Genomic DNA, 18,166 nt, shown 5'->3' on the forward strand with positions numbered 1-18,166 from the left:
GAATCATTCTGATTCGTAGGAGGGAAAGTCAAACTATAGCGTGACTCCACCAAATTTTCTCATATAGTGTCACCTTGAAATATTCCCCTCTCTATCTCATCCAACTGTCTCAAGGATATTTTCTGTATTTGTATCAATTCCTTAATTAAATGATAATAATGGATTTTAATTACTTAGCACAGTGTCTCGCACAGAATAAACACTTAATATAGGTGACTAGCCATTATATTCATTATAATTATTACTATTATTCAGAGGTTAGGAACTTCAGGTTCCTCCAAGTGGAAAATTATACAGAAGAAAATAAAGTCTTGCATTTTCAATGTTCAGTGAGTATATACTGCAAATTTAAACTACGATGCCATAGCAGTGTTAATATCATAACTGATCAAGTCAACTTTAAAAAAAAATTAAGTACTGTCACAATAAAATACTACTGAAAATAATCAATACTAACAATCTAAAGTTACAATCTATGGATCTGACTTCACATTATCACATATCCTTTAGCACAACAATGTTTTCCATACAGGTCTATCTATATTACTGTCAGTTCCTATAACAATAAAACAAACAAACAAAACAAACTAATTGTGTATTATGATATAAACTTAAATATCACAACCTTTGTATTGCCTATAATGATGATGGGCAAATGAAAAATATTTCCACTTAACACTTAGGTTAAAAATAATATTATAAATCCTTTAAAAAGAAAAGGAATCATAAATAGGTTGCATAAGACTCTAACTAAATCCTTTGCTTCCTGACAGTTAAAAAGGCCTGCCAATGAGCAAAAAATCCAAAGAGAACAAAAGAAGAGCAAAATCTGCTAGAGTATCCAACAACGAAGAAAACACACACACACTTTAAAGGCTAAGATCAGATCCCCAGATGACATGCCACTGCCATTTTACTTTGCGATTGGCTTTTATCTTTAAATGATAAACAGTTCTGCTCTTTGGAGAAAATCTGTGTCAGATTTAATTATATTATAGAAAAGGAATACTCAAAAATAAGAAAATTTATTGCCTCAGCATAAAAGAACCTTTAAAATTCCTACTGTCAGTTGATATTCATCCTAATACTTTTATCATAAAAAACATAACATAAAGTATCAGTATTAAGATTTTTTACTTACTTGTATGTTTCCAAATGTTTCATCAAAGGGGTTTTTTACTATCAAGGAAAGAAAAAGAGAGAACTGTTAGTATCATTTAAGAATAAGAATCCCCCTAACCAAGCCCTCAGAAATGCTAAAACGTACTCTGCTAAAACTGAATATAAATATGCAAAGAAAATATAAACAAATTGATGATAACAAAGGTTAGAAAACTAATTTTTCAGACTTACTATATTTACCATTCTCACTATGATTTTGTAGTTTGCTCTATAATAATTAACAGTAGGTGCTCTGGTCTCAGACTTGGTTCCAGTCCTAGCTCCACTGCTTGCTAGCAACTGACCTTGAACTACTATCTACTTAGCCACTCTTAAGTTGTAGTTTCCTCTTCTATAAGGGAAGGATGTAATGACACACCTACTTTATACAGTTGTTAGGATTAAATGAGATAAATCATATAAAATGCTTGATACAGTGTCAAACACTTAATACATGTTACCTATGATCATTACTATTAGTGACTTCATTTTGGCTCCTTAACTTGGTTTCTCTTCAAAATATAAAAGTCAGTTACTACTAGAGGAAATATGCAAGATGCTTTAAAACTGAGTAATTCATTTAGAATTCTTACTTGCAATGATTAAAAGACAAACCTGCCTAGTCCTTGCTAACATCTGGAAAAGTGTCAAGAAACACACACACACATCAAAATAGCTAAGAATTAGGTATCAATATTAAACAACTTTTTTCTAATAAATATTATAAAGAAAGGATTTACCATTTTCCATTCAACCTCCCTACATCCATCCTTCCCCAAAAGATTCAAACAAGTTTATGGCTGAATATCATATAGCACTTTTCTAGTTATTATTTAGAATCTCCTCCTTACCCTCTACTTTAAAATTATATGCAAAAATATTTAAAGCTTTCAGATACCTGGATCTCTGTAAGTCAGGACACAACTAAGACTAACTGAGCCTACAAAGTTGTTCACACTGACCAGGTTTCCTTTCTGAGGTGCTTTTCTATTTTTATTTGAGAAAACAGGAAGTCCCATAGGAACCAGGAACTACTTGATTCTAAGAAAGTTCATGTGTAAGACCAGTTTAAATTAAAAAATACAATTAAAAAAAGAGGGAAAAACATATTCTGCTATCATCTTAAAAAGATATGATAATGAATTTTCAGACAGCATTTTTCTATAAAGCAATAGGGTTTTCATGCCAAGAAAAATATTTTAAAAACAAAAAATCGAAAGTACTCAATAGGAAATAGGAGGGAGAATAAAACTTAAAGATTAAATAAAATGTTAAGAAACAGAGCATGCTTGGACTGAAAAGATCCTTTTTAATACACCAATTTTTATTAATGTAAAATTTGAATAATTTAAAATAAAGCCATATTTAGTTCAACATACTACTAAAAATGCTTTGTCAATCTACTTAAATTGGTCCAATGATTCTAAAAACACAAGTATCTTATTTGCTATCTATATGGGGTGGCAAAGAATCAGACTGAGCGACTGAACTGAAAAGAAATTCTAAAAAAAACATTAAAACGTGCAATTCTAAAATATAGGTTTTAATATTTATGAAGAAAAGCCATGAGAGGACCACTTTTTGACTGTTTATGCATTTGTTTTTGTCAAGATTACTAAATGGAAACTAGCTCTTCAAGTATCTCTATGAAAATACTACTGTAGATTGTGGATGTTCTCCCACTAGATTGCTCTGCTGTGACTTTCTCACAAGGGATCATGTGTATTCAGGTCTGTATGCTCAGAGTCAACCATAGTATTCAGCAAACAGTGCTTGAAAAGTGCTGTTTGAGCCGTCTAAGCTAAATCTGCCCTTCTTTATTCAATGCTGTGCGTTAACATAGAAGCAGAAGTGTTAGATTTTGCAGGAAGCTGAAAAAGGGTATGCCTGAGCAACTGGGAAGGGAGATGTATAGAATGACAGTGAGAAAGCCAAAGAGCAGAACAATAATTCTTTTGAAAAACACTGCTCTGCCATTTGTTTCTTTCTAGGTTTCGGCCTCTTATCTAGCACACTTAGCTAGCTGAGAGTATAACATGTCTAAAAGGCCAACAATATACACACCTACTACTAAAAAAAAAAATCAAAATGTTCCCTGACTTCCGTGAAAACTGTCACATACTAAGTTAACAGATAGATCTACTAAATTAACAAAAAAGTAAACACAGTCTTTAGGTTAAGATTCGAAAGGAAACTCCATTTAAAAATAGCAGTTTTAACAAAGCAAAAGCATTTCTATGCATCTAAGTTTTATTCCCCCAAATCAGTTCAGTATTTCTGAAATTACATCAGTACTTTTTCTCTCACCCACATTACCTATGATCATAGATGGATAAAAAACATACTGTTATCCCTAGTGAAAACATTCCTCCCTCCCCTGCTAATTAGGCCACTGTAGAGAAGAAACCATATTCCAAAAGCAATTTACAGCTCCCTCTCCCAAAAAAACTGTCACCTCACTTTCTAGCCTCTTTTCTAAGGATGGAAACTGAGAGTAAATTGTAGTCATTGCTTTGTTGGTGTTGTTTACTTAGTCATGTCCGACTCTTTATGACTCTATGGACTGTAAAGCCCTCCAGGCTTCTCTGTCCATGGGATTTCCCAGGCAAGAATACTGGAGTGAGTTGCTGTTTCCTTCTCTAGGGGATCTTCCTGATCCAGGGATCGAACCTGCATCACCTGCATTGTCAGGTGGGTTCTTTACCACTCAGCCACTAGGGAAGCCCTCTTATCGCTTATCCTAAAGCAATGATAATAACAAGTCGGTATTTCAAACACTGTCCTCCTATATTCCCTACATCCCAAACAGCGTCTCATTTCTGCTTTTTCTCAAATTCTCCTGTTGTGGCCATTTTCCCTTCATTTTTCTTGTTCAGATTATTTTAAACCTCAAATACAGCAAACTTTTCTTTATAAATATACTTAAAATTTTGACTTCTCTTCTTCTGACTGTCCTAGCAAAAATAAAAGCCCTTAAAATATATCTTTAATTATACTACTAGACTCTTCAAAATCGTTCAATCATTTCCCATCACATTTTGCTTCAAGGAACTAATTCAAATCTTGTGATATTTTCCTACTTACAAGACATACTGTTGATATCCCTTCTCTAAACCTCTTTCTCTCACATAAATTTCAAAAATGTTACTAGTTTTACTGACCCTTTCTAACCAAATGTAAACCTTTTCCATTCTCTTAGGGTGAGATCAGATTTGTCAATCATTATGAATTCTCAGATAAAAAAGGGGAAAAAATGAAGTATATTACAAATGTAGGGGTTTTTCTTAGACATAATGCTATTACACCTTTTTTAGACAGTATAGTATACGTGTAACTCTTGTAGGCACTGGGAGACAAAAATTTCCTGTGACTCCCCTTATTGCAATATTCACTTTATTACAGTAAGTCTGGAACCAAACCCACAGTATCTCTGAGGCACGTCTATATTTGCAAAGTACATGTTTAATGTTAACCAAATGAACTGATGCTTTCCTCAGGAAGGCCCCGTTTTGGTCATTCAATGGCACTAAAGGAAAGAAAAGTCTACGGTGACCAAAATTCTTTTACAACTCAGAAAAAAAGAAAAAGTTTATTCATTTAATAAGTATTTCTTGTCTAGTTTGCGCTAGGCACTGGTAGTGTGGCCGTGAATTAAAAAAAATGTATCTGCCCTCAAGGAGTCTATATTTTAGAAGGATCAGAAGAGACAATGAGCAAATGCACTTTTTACAATATATGTCAAATGGTTCTAAGTGCTTTGGAAATAAAACAGTAAGAATGGCACTTGACATGTGAGGGAACTTCTATACTGTTTTCCCTAATGCCTGTACCAATTTTTACATTCCCACCAACAGGGTACAAGAGTTCCCTTTTCTCCTCTTTCCTTAGATTGCACTGGAGTAGAAACCTGAGAGAGCTGAGGGAACAAGCCACATGGATACCTGGAGGAAGAGGTTTACAGACAGAAAGAAGGAGTCCGCAGGCTGTGGAGTGGCAGCATGTCAGTCATATTACTCCTGGAAACAGAGCTGTGTGGATGAGAGAGCAAACAGCAAGAAATGAAGTCAAAGGTTATTTAAGGGAATTAATAGGTAAGATAATATAGGATTTTGAAGATTTTTTTATCTATTAATCTGAGTAAGAAATCTCAGAGAATAGGAAGCATGCTACCTGGCTTACACTTTAAAAAAAAGACACAGGTAATAAGTGACAGGTCACTCTTGAAATAATACAGTCAGGGTACTTTCCTCCTGCTTCCTCTACATCAGCACAGTTTCAGTCAGCCCAACATTTTTCTGTTCTAAATAGTTGAAACTACTATTACCAGCCATATAAAAATATTCTGCCAGGAAAAAATGAACAGACATTTTTCTAAAGACGACATACAAACGGCCAAGAGGTATATGAAAAGGTGTTCAACATCACTAACCATCAGGGAATGGGAAATCAAAACCACAGTGAGATATCACCTCATACCTGTTAAAATGGCTATCCTTAAAACGACGAGGTAAATTTGGTGAGAATGGGGAGAAAAGGGAAGCTTTATACACTGTTGGTGGGAAGGTTAATTGGTACTGTCACTGTGGAAAACAGTGTAGTTCAGTTCAGTCACTCAGTCGTGTCCGACTCTTTGCGACCCCATGAGTCACAGCACGCCAGGCCTCCCTGTCCATCACCAACTCCTGGAGTTCACTCAGAGGAAAACAGTATAGAAGCTCCTCAAAAAATTAAAAACAGAACTCCATATGATCCAGCAAATCTCACTATGAGGTATACATCCAAAAGAAATGAAAACATGATCTCAAAGAGAGATCTGCACCCCTACATTCATCACAGCATGATTTGTAATAGCCAAGATACGGGGACAGCCTGTCATTGGGTGAATGGATAAAGATGACGCAGTACAAGTGTACCAATGGAGTGTTATTCAGTCACGAGAAAGAAGGAAGTCCTGCCATTTGCAATAACATAGATAGACCTTAAGGGCACTGTGCTAAGTGAGATAATTCAGACGGAGAAAGACAAATACAGTATGTTATTACTTATCTGTGGAATCTAAAAAAGCCAAACTCAGAAAAACAGAGTAGAGTGGTGGTTACCAGGGGATGGGCAGTGGGGGTAATGGGGGAAATACGGATCAAAGGGTAAACTTCTAGTTGCAAGATTGGCAAATTCTGGAAATTTAATGTTCAGCACAGTGATTACAGCTAACAATACTGTTAAAAACTTGCAGGCTGCTAAGAGCGATAGATATTAAATGTTCTCACCACAAAAAAGAAATGATACTATTCTGTGACAGGTTGGAAGTGGTGGCTAATGCTAAGGTGGTAATAATTTTGCAACATATAAATTTACCAAATTGACATACTTGCACACCTTAAACTTACACAATGTTGTATGTCAATTATATCTGAGTAAAGGTGGAAAAAAATTTCTGCCAGAAAGGCTCTGCACTTTTTATCCTTTTGATCCTCTTAATGATTTTCTTTCTCCTTCATTCTGTCTTTAAGGTCGTTTGCAGCTCTCTTACAGTCATGAAGGATGCCTAATAACTGCAGTTTATCAAGACCTTCCTCTCCTCAGAACCTCTATGTATTTACTCTCAGTATCCCTATCTTACATTATAATTTAACTATCAGTTTTTTGTTTCCTCCACCAACAAGACTGCCAAATCTCTACCTGCCTTGCAGATATTGTGTACTAATATATGTCGAAAGAACACAAGCCTGAAGGCATAGTGCAGCCTCCAACAACAGCTTCCCTAATGCTAGAGAAGTACTACAATCCTGCTCACTCCACAAGATTCTCCTTTGAATAAAAAGAAAGTAATATTTCTTAAATTCTTGATACGTTCCAGGATTACTGATGCCACGCTTTTAGGAAGTAGCTTATTTCTCCTAATACCACTATTTTACAGCAGGTATTACCCCTATTTTATGGACAGAGAAACTGATGCATGATTAGGTTAAATTGCTTCCTTCAGGTAAATGCTGTTTAAAGAGCTAGGATTCAAACCTAAGTCTGACTCCAAAGCCTACTTTCTTTTCAGAAAAGAAAAGGCAACTACAGAAAAGAAAATATTTGTTCTAGTCAGTTTACGGAAAACATTCTTCTCTAGAACTTTCAGATTTGGAATCATTAAACTTTAATCTTACGTAATGCATGAAAACTGGCTAAAATGGGGATAAGGAGGAAAAGACACTGCTTTAGGGAAAATACACTGATGTCTCTTAAGATGATAAAAACTCTACAAAATCAAGTTCTCTAAATTGTAGTCTAGGAAAAGATTTTCCACGATATATCAAAACATAGAGTATTTGACAACCACCATGGGCAGCACTGACCATTCCCCTTCTTTCTGCTGCCGCAGCACTTTGTTCTCAAGGCTGCTATAAAACTTACCACGAGGCATTTGCTTAAAAAAAAACAACAATATAATTTTCTGATTTAGAACCATAACACATCTAAATAATATTTTGGCTTCATCTGCTAATCTAAGACTCTCACAAACATATATCAAGTGCCTACTAGGTGCCAGGCATTATGCTTGTTGCAACAGGTTAAGAAATGAAAATATATATATAAGCTCTGTCTTCAAGAAGTTCAGTCTGGAGGTCAGTAACTCTGCAGACATGCTCTTTCAAAGGTAAAGGCAGTCTCTTGTAATTCTAAAACTCTGACCTTAAGGCTAGGTTTTTAGTTTTTGGAAACTTCAAGTCATCTAGACAATTAAATCCAGCTGCTTAAATGACCAATTATCTCTCTGAGTTGTACCTAGTTATAAACAGACATTCAAACTCTCAAATCCCATCTTCTAGCATTAGCAGTTTAAACAGAGCATAATTATCTGTGAAGAAGTGGCAGGGTGGGGGGAATTGGGGGTGGGTGGGAGGGCAAATGTTTCCAACAGCTGCAGAACACTGCACCTGTGTGGCAAGCACTTCTGCATTTCACTGCCAGCCAGACTGATCTAAAAACGGACATGGTGAACAAGGCAGTCCATTCTTTCGCAACACAGCACTGCTGCCCATTTGTTCTCTGAGAGCTCACCTATTGTTCCATGGCCATTTTAAAGCTCAGGAACAGCTCACTTCAAATGTACTTAGTAAATTACTGTGAATATTGAGATTAAATCTGCAATCAAAATAGGCAGAATTTTATGGACAAGAACTGTCTACTATAAAATTTGCCTAAGGCCAACTTGTATCATCATGTTCTACTCATAAATAACCTTTCCATATGAAGCCTACCTATCTATCTGGATTTACAGAGGTACAGATCTAGACTGGGATAATGAGTGAAAGAGATGAGTAGGGCAAAAACACAGATGCTTCTTCACTTTTCATATCCTATAAGACTCCCAACTTTTCACTTGCCCTATTCTGAGAGGCAACGATCCTGTACTACTTCCAAATAAGTTTTTTTAAAGAATAAGAAATGTACACGGTGACTCTATAAAATAAAAAGCTCTTTAAATGTGATTATCAAAGTACCAAGAATATAATGAAAACTGAAATAATGTATTCAGAGAAATAAAAGATCAAAGTCAAAATTAAATTGGCAATAGTCTTATTATTTGATTGATTCCCACTCTTCACCCCTATATGCTAAGAATCATTATGGTCTCTTCCAAACTTATGGTCATTTGAAAGTCTCACATTTGCTCACCATAAAAATGAAGACTCCCTTGGAAAAAATTGACAACAGACTATAATTAAAATTTTATTAAAATTTTATTTAATCTTCATCCAAGCACTAGTGTTAGCCCTGCAGTCGTCTCTTGACTCTGGGACCCCATGGACTGAAGCCCACCAGGCTCCTCTGTCCATGCGATTCTCCAGACAAGAATACTGGAGTGGGTGGCCATTTCCTTCTCCAGTCATCTAAGCACTGATTTTACATTATAATTGTAACTCAAGTTTGGGATCTCTGTAACAAAAGCTGTAAGAAAGACTTTTAACTATAGACCGTTCAACAAGTATTAGTGGGGCCTATTTTATACACCATGCTATGAAAACATGTTGCTTACGTAGTAGTGAAGATAAATGAGTATCTGTGATACAACAAATAACTTAGAATTTAGTATAGAGTGCTTTAAGAATTCAGGAAGGGACAAATAATTTCTGTGTAAAGTACACCCGATGTTTCAAAATAAACCAGAAGTAATAAAATGGGATGAACTACTAGAAAATGCAACATTAATGTACCTCAAAAAGATCATACTGAGTGAAAAAGCCTCACAAAAGAGTATTCTATGAATCCACTTATACAAAGTTTTAGAATAAGCAAAATAAATCTATAGTAAAAACAACAGAACAGTGACAGAGTATTGACTGGGCAGGAGGAAGAAGAGGTGAAGGTAATGTTCTGTATCTGCAGGGGTTTATGTTACACGGCTAGATGTGTTCCTTGAAACTCATCTGATGGTACATAAAAGATTTATGCATTTGACTATATGCAAATTTTACCTAAAAAGAAAAAGAACCTCACTCTTAATTACTAACATTCATGAAGTATGTAAGGGTGGAATATTCTAATATCTTCAATTTACTTAGACATATTTTTTAAAAAGAATGGTGGATGGATAGAATGACGAATAAGATACATAGTAAAGCAAATACAGAAAATGTAAACAGTGCTCACAGCACAATCGTTCAATTTCTTGTTTGAAATGTTTCATAATAAAATACTAGGGGAAGAAAAGTATAAAAAGCAAAACAATAAGTATTTGTTAATGGTGGTGGTTGTTTAGTCGCTAAGTCATGTCCAGCTCTTTCAAAATCCTGTGGACTGTAGCCCACCAGGATCCTCTGTCCATGGGATTCTCCAGGCAAGAATACTGGAGTGGGTAGGCATTTCCTTCTCCAGAAGATCTTCCTGACCTGAAGATCCAACTCCCATCTTCTGCATTGGCAGGCAGATTCTTTACCACTGAGCCACCAGGGAAGCCCCATTCATTAATGGTGCTAAAATCCTATCAGAGAACTGGTAAAAGACCACTTCAATCCCTAGATACATTAGGTTAAAACCCCAATTATAATAGCTGCAGCTTATTGTACAAAAAAATTCCTTTTTTCTTCCAAGTTAGTCTAAATTCTTAACAAATTGAAAACTGAAAAGTTCCTCTTATGCAAAAAGCTAGAAGAGTTACTGGAATGTAAGAGGTTTTTTGTTTTGTTTTAGAAAGACCTGGCTAATATAGTCTTATTTTTAAAAATTCACATAATTTACATTTACAGATAAGATTTTATCCTATTATACTAAAATAGTGTGAGAAACTTGGCATATAGGGAAGTAGCAAAATGTAGGAGTTTGTATCTAGTAACTTTTAAAAAGTAAATGTTTACAAATATTCAAAACTATTTTCTAATACATTTAATCTCCTGAGCTGGAGGTAGTTCATCTACCAATGATTTTACAAAACTGGCTTCATTTACCTAAAATAATTACAAATTAGAAAATTAGATCACTAGCACATCAAAATATTACACATTCCTTCTAAAAATTAATTCTGATATTTTAAGAGTATCCACAACTTAAAGAAGAATATCTGAGTTAGTGATTACTGAATCTGACTAGCAAATAAAATTGAAGTTCCCACTCAAAAAATGTTTAATATAAAAGAAGACTCAGACTTACAGAAAATACCAAGAGCTTACTCTAAAATAAAATACAAACATATGAATTTTTCCCCACCCCCAACACCTGGTGGTCTCAGAGGTTCAAAACCAAAGAGAAACGATCAGGCTACTGCCACCATCTAGTTTTGTCAGATAAAGACACTTCTGTAGTCTACCCAATGTTGGGAAGAAAGGACATATAAGAACACATTCAAATAAAGACAATATATCTATTTAAATTATGCAACTTTATCGTACTATACTGCTTAAGGTCCAAAAGTTTTGAGTGATATGCTTTTTCAGTACTTTCAAAGTCTCTTCCTGAAAACTATTTTGCATATATGCCAGTTAAAGAATTATGCTACTGCATGGTGACAAATGAACAGAAAAATAAAAGTCAACCTACAAAGGTTAGAAACAAACCTATAAATAACAGCAAGCATCTGTGCAACAGATATCTTGGCACCCAAAGGAATTTACGTTAATGCAATACTATAATTTATTAAACATGGTGACAGCTCACTGTATTAAGAGATTTTACAACATTAACTGTTATACACTAGAGACTGGTTATAACACTTCCTCAAGGTTTACGTTGCCAAGAATACAAAAGAAACTGTATTACAAAGAGGCTGTTCTAAAAGAATATTGCTAAAAGAGAATTTAGAAATCCGAAAGGAATCTGTGATACACTGTACAACCAATCTCTAGCACAATGCAATAAAACAACATGCATTTCCCACACAATTAAATTCATGAGATTTTCCTTCTACTTAGGGTTTCCCTCGTGACTCAGTACAGAATCTGCCTGCAATGTGGGAGACCCAAGTTCAATCCCTGGGTTGGGAAGATCCCCAGGAGAAGGAAATGGCAACCCATGCCAGTATTCTTGCCTGGAGAATCCTATGGACAGAGGAGCCTGCTGGTCTACAGTCCATGGTGTTGCAGAGTCGGACACTGAGCGACTAACACCTTCCTTCTACTTAGTAACATTCTCAGTCACAATGCATGGTTACTTTTGAGCAGCCAGGAGACATTATTCAAATAAGAAAACTGGAGAGAGAAAAGCTGCAGTGCAATGAGAAAGTGAATAAAACTGAAAAAAAAAAAAAAAAGTTCCTATTCTATGCATTAAACAGAGACAAGGGAAAGGGGCATTATCTACAAAGAAAGCACAGAGACTAAAGCATGACCAAAACTAACATATAAACTGCATTTGGAGCTAACAGAAAAAAAAAAAAAACCCTCAACAATGACTTTATAAGCAATGTGCTCAAACGTTACATCTTGCCTTTTAGCTCTGGAAGAAAGCAGATGAAATTGAAGTCATTTGGCAAATAGAGGAATTTAAATATGTCATCATTAGGTCCAAGAAAAAAAAAGAAAAACATGCAATAAAACAAAATGTAAGCAGTTTTGACATGGTAAAACAGTCTAAGTAAGAAACTGTTTTGTTGGTAAAAATATATGAAATCTTGAGAGTAAAACTCATGCCTGAACACAATGAACAGAAAGTACAACATTTGCTGGAACCATCAGATTTTCACCTAATGTCTACTTTTAACTCCTACTTGTAGTAGAGAGAGAATACAAATAAATCTGTGTGAACATGAACAATCACTTAGAAAAAAAATAAAGTATGCAATTCCCAACAACCAATCTACCCTGATACAGTCAAAACACATGTGCTCTAGACAAAGCCTGAGATGGGAGATATGACACTGCCATTCCCTCAGCTGCTCTGTTTCCATGTGGCTCTCATAACTAGGAATACTTTAAGCACTGAGTATGATTTTAATGTTTAAAGATGTACTATGGACCTTAGAGCTCCATCAAGTACTAAAACTGGATGAAAAAAAACAAAAAACACAAACAAAACTGGCCTTTTAGAGAAACCACATAGCAGCCTCTTGATCTAGAGGACTTTTCAATGGCATTTCAGAACACACTTAAATTTTGCTAATTTATGCTCTGACTTCAAAACACCTAACTTCATAGGGCTACTATATACTAGAGCTGAAAATTCAAACTTGTCAGTAACAATTTTCTGAACCAAGTAAATAAAACTAATGTTCTCATACTCATTTAGTAAACATTTCAAGGTATCTTAAAATTCCCAAATTATGACCAATTCTAAGCTTACTTCCCCACATACTATCTCTTATTTGTTAAATTCTCTTCAATGAATATTTTTGAGCAATCAAAAAACCAGATGCTACGGAATACAAAGATGAAAACTCATAGTACCTTCCTCAAAGCGGCTTACAGTACAGTGATTCTCACTACTTTGGAGGGTCAGAGACCCTTGAGAAATTGCCAAAATCTATGGACCCTATTCCGAGAAAAATGAATACACATTCAAAATTTGCATCTAATTTCAAGGAGTTTACCTGGAATCCACTCATGGCTTCTTTAAGGTTCAGAGACCAGAGGGGGTTAAGAATTCCTGGCCGAGTAGAATATAAAACTTTTGGGGGAGGAGGAGCTGGTGAAGATAGTTTCAAATGAAATCCAGGTAGACAGTACTGTACAAGGACAAAGATCCCATGCCAGAAGCCAGATTCTCTGTACTGAAATCTTGGTTCTGCTACTTACTAACTTTAGACAAGTTTCTTAACTTCCCTAAGCCTCAGTTTCCTAATCTAAAGGGAATGATAACACCACCTGGCTCTCAGGATTGTTTTAAGAAGTGAAATAACTGCATGCAGTACAGACCCAGAGTACCCTGACCTGAATTAATTCCTAAAGTCTTTACAGTCCAAGTCCACAGACACCCTGAGTAAACCTCCAGTTTACGACTCTTGAGAGATGAACTAAAACATCTTCTCCCACATCCCACTGTCCAAAGCAGCCAGTGACTTCTAAAAGTCCTTTAAACTCTAAGGTGATTGCATAAGACAAAAATGTTGACTTTTCTCATTTACTTTTATTCATTCAGTGGAAACTTCCTTCCCTTAGAATCAAAATTTATTAACAAAAATAGGCCCCCTCCCCAAAAAAGTATGGCAACAAATCTGTAATAAACAGGTAGGAAAAAAGTCTTATAAATTAAAGCATAAGATTACACATATATTTACATTCATGTTATGTCTCTTCTAGTTAGCAAACTGACTTGCCAGAATTTTGATTTACTATTTTAAGCTGTTTCTCACCCCCTGCAAATGTATACCCTACAAGCTTTAATCTTGCTTTAAAACATCAAAATCCTTATCACCATGTATTTACAAAATCCATTACAAAATTACCAAAAAAGAATTTTAAAGAAAGAAGGTATTTGCTTAAAGTAAATAAAATTAAATAAGCAATCTAAACTAACCCCCTCCCCACAAAAAAAGAGAGACATTACTTTGCCAACAAAGGTCCATCTAGTCAAAGCTATGGTTTTTCCAGTAGTCATGAATGGATGGGAGAGCTGAACCATAAAGAAAGCTGAGCGCTGAAGAATTGATGCTTTTGAACTGTGGTGCTGGAGAAGACTGTTGAGAGTCCCTTGGACTGCAAGGGGATTAAACTAGTCAATCCTAAAGGAAATCAATCCTGACTGAATATTCATTGGAAGGACTGATGCTGAAGCTGAAGCTCCAGCTCCAATACTTTGGCCACCTAAAGTGAAGAAGTGACCCATTAGAAAAGACCCTGGTGCTGGGATAGACTGAAGGCAGGAAGAGAAGAGGACAATAGAGGATGAGATGGATGGATAGCATCACCAACTCAATGGACATGAGTTTGAGCATGGTCCGGGAGTTATTGATGGACAGGGAAGCCTGGTGTGCTGCAGTCCATGGGGTCGTAAAGAGTCAGACATGACTGAGTGACTGAACTGATTGAAACAAACCCAACAAATCCTGTACCACTATTTTTAAAATGTATGTGGACTGATATTCTGCCTACAATAAAATTTAGGCAATGACCCTAAATCATTCTATTTCTCTCATTTTCTAGCTCAAATATTACAGAATTCTTATAAAGGTATTAAATATTTTCAAAGTAATTGGATGGTATCTTTATACTTTTTCCTTCTTGGGTGACACAATATTAATATAATTTATAACTTTAATATATTATATTCAGCCTATTAAAATTTTTAAATTCAAATTACAGGACTTCTTTGGTGGCTCAGTGGATGAAGAGTCCACCTACTAGTGCAGGGGGACACAGGGGTTTGATCCCTGGTCTGGGAGGATTCCACAAGCCGAGAGCAACTAAGCCCATGTGCCACAACTACTGAGCCTGTGCTCTAGAGCCTGGGAGGTGCCAACTACGGAGCCGGCGTGCGCAACTACGAAGCCTGCGTGCTCTAGGGCCAGTGCTCTGCAACAAGAGAAGGCCGCAATTAAAACCAATCCCCACCTGCTGCAACTAGAGAAAACCCACAAAAGCAATCCTGCAGCCAAAAACAATTTTTTAATCTAAAATTACAAATTAAATTTTTATAAATAAAAATTTCCTCAAGTAATGCTTACTTCTGATATCATGTCATTTAGATGAATGAAAAATAACTCTTCACACTGAAAAGCAGTGAGGTAAAATGAAAAATCTCTGGAGCAAGGAATACTCGCTCCAAAATTTATGACTTGGGACCTTCCGCAGGTCACCCTCTTTGAGACTCTCTCTCAAACTAACATAAAATGGGATGGTTTGTGATTATGCTTAGCAATGTGGGGAGAAAAGAGATTAATAAATCTTAGCTTTTTCATTTTTTTCCCAGTCCTTGTATGAAATTAAAAAAAAAAAAAAGACGGCACTCAGTTCACAAAATAACACAATACGCCACTACTCCATTCCTCACTTGTCTCTGCCCTGGAGCTACTGGGAAGAAATGACAGTCCTCAGAAACTCTTAAGTTAGAAAGAGACAAAACAGAAGCCCCCCAAGGCAAGGCTTTCTGCCCAAAACCCCCTTATCTGAATTATATACTAAATACCCAAAATTTCGCTAATCAGAGAGAGAATTTGGGTTAATAAAGATCTTGTATTTAAAGCAGAATCACCTCTGAGAAGATTAAAGGGATTTTACCAGTTGAAGGTTGGCAAGCTAGTCATTGATTCAAATATTACAACTGATTTCCCATTATTCACTATGGTTGCCTTGAAAACAAATTCTAAAATATAACCAGTGTATATAACTTCCTTAGAGCATGTTTTAAGCAATATTTCTTTACAAGTAAAAGGATTTCGTTTACATCAAGATGTTCAGATCCCCAAGGTAGTATTTTTAGTATTCACACACTAAGAAAATATGACAAAATTCTATCATGAATACGTAATTTTTTATATTCTAATCATGGTAGTATTGATACACAGTTAAAAATAACAGCACACTATGAGAAGGGCAAATCATGTTAGGTCATCAGACAGTACCTTGTAATGGGTGGTGTTCCCAAATGTTCTCAGCCCATTACACTGAGAACTACTGACCTAACTTCTAACTGAAAAACGGAGGCAACCCAACTACAACACATATAAGAATGAAGGATGATTTAGAGAAATAGGATTAAGTTCTGATTCCATACTGGCTCAGCTCTCACTAAAGATCATCACAATATCAAGTTTTACCAAAATCATATTTTTATTATCAGAATTCTATATTGTGAATTAATTCAATCAAATGAATTTCTCTTATCATTTAGCTGAAAGCAGCCGAACTCAGGGAGAAGGCAATGGCACCCCACTCTAGTACTCTTGCCTGGAAAATCCCATGGATGGAGGCGCCTGATAGGCTGCAGTCCATGGGGTCGCTAAGAGCCAGACACAACTGAGCGACTTCCCTTTCACTTTTCACTTTCACGCATTAGAGAAGGAAATGGCAACCCACTCCAGTGTTCTTGCCTGGAGAATCCCAGGGACGGGGGAGCCTGGTGGGCTTCCATCTCTGAGGTCGCACAGAATCGGACATGACTGAAGCGACTTAACAGCAGCAGCAGCAGCTGAACTCAGAAAATCAGAGTTACAAGTTGTTAAAAGGGAAAGAGGGAATGTGAGAGAAATGCAATACAGTAAAATAGTTAGGGGGTGAGCTTTCAATTCATATTGCCACAGTTCAACCAACAACCTAACTCCCTAACTCCTCTCTCTGACCTGCAATCTTGGACTAAGTGATTAGCCTAGTCCTCCATTACAAATTCTTCATTTGTCATAATACGTAAACAAACTGCTTAAGATTTAAATGCTTAAGTGTAAACATTTATGTTTATACTTGCCAAACACCCAATAACTGGACCTACTATTTATTACAGGGCATTATGCTACATGAAATCAATCAAAGACAAATTCTGTATGATCTCACTTGTATGTGGAATCTAAACAAACAAACAAAACGTATAGACACTGAACAGACTGTTGGCAGCCAGAGGCGGGGGTAGGGCGGTGGGGGAAATGGGTGAAGGTGGTCAAAAGGTACAAATTTCCAATTATAAGTCCTGTGGATGTCATGGACAGTGTGGTGACTATAGTTAATAATACTGCACTATATACTGAAAGCTGCTAAGATAGTAACTCCTAAAAGTTCTCATCATAAGAAAAAGATTGTAACTATATATAGTGATGGATGTTAACTAAACTTAGTGATTATCACTTCACAAAACATACATACATCAAATCATTATGTATTAATAGCATACCTTAAACTAATACACTAAGTCAATTAAATCTCAATTAAAAAAAAAAAAACCTGAAGTACTGAGCACTTAGATGTTTAACCAAGATAATAGCAGAATAGCAAGAAGCTTAGGCCAGCATAAGAACAGGAATTAAGAGACAGAAAAGAAAACACAAAAAGCCAAAAATAAACTTGCTGTCTCCTAATGCAACTCCCACGGAACATGCCCATATTCTAAGGACCTAAAACTTATACCAATACTGAAGGTTAAGTTATGACCAACCTAGATAACATATTAAAAAGCAGAGACATTACTCTGCCAACAAAGGTCTGTCTAGTCAAGGCTATGGTTTTTCCAGTAGTCATGTATGGATGTGAGAGTTGGACTATAAAGAAAGCTGAGCACTGAAGAATTGATGCTTTTGAACTGTGGTGTTGGAGAAGACTTTGAGAGTCCCTTGGACTGCAAGGAGATCCAACCAGTCCATTCTGAAGGGGATCAGTCCTGGGTGTTCACTGGAAGAACTGATGTCGAAGCTTAAGCTCCAATACTTTGGCCACCTGATGCGAAGAGCTGACTCATTTGAAAAGACCCTGATGCTGGCAAAGATTGAAGGCAGGAGGAGAAGGGGACGACAGGATGAGATAGTTGGATGGCATCACCGACTCAATGGACATGGGTTTGGGTAGATTCCGGCAGTTGGTAACAGATAGGCAGGCCTGGCGTGCTGCAGTTCATGAGGTAGCAAAGAGTCGGACATGACTAAGCAACTGAACTGAACTGATAC

The 18,166-nt window shown here is 36.1% G+C and overlaps 1 protein-coding gene across 1 annotated transcript in view; it reads right to left on the reverse strand.

Annotated features, from left to right (window-relative positions):
• Nucleotides 1–18,166, reverse strand: part of LEMD3 (LEM domain containing 3) — a 71,437-nt gene that overhangs the window by 34,252 nt on the left and 19,019 nt on the right. The window contains exon 2 of the mRNA XM_018047981.1: nt 1,142–1,179. Coding sequence (XP_017903470.1) covers nt 1,142–1,179 — 38 coding nt within the window. The remainder of the gene's footprint in view (nt 1–1,141; nt 1,180–18,166) is intronic.

Source organism: Capra hircus, chromosome 5 (genome assembly GCF_001704415.2).
Source record: "Capra hircus breed San Clemente chromosome 5, ASM170441v1, whole genome shotgun sequence".
In the NCBI taxonomy this organism is placed as follows: domain Eukaryota; kingdom Metazoa; phylum Chordata; class Mammalia; order Artiodactyla; family Bovidae; genus Capra; species Capra hircus.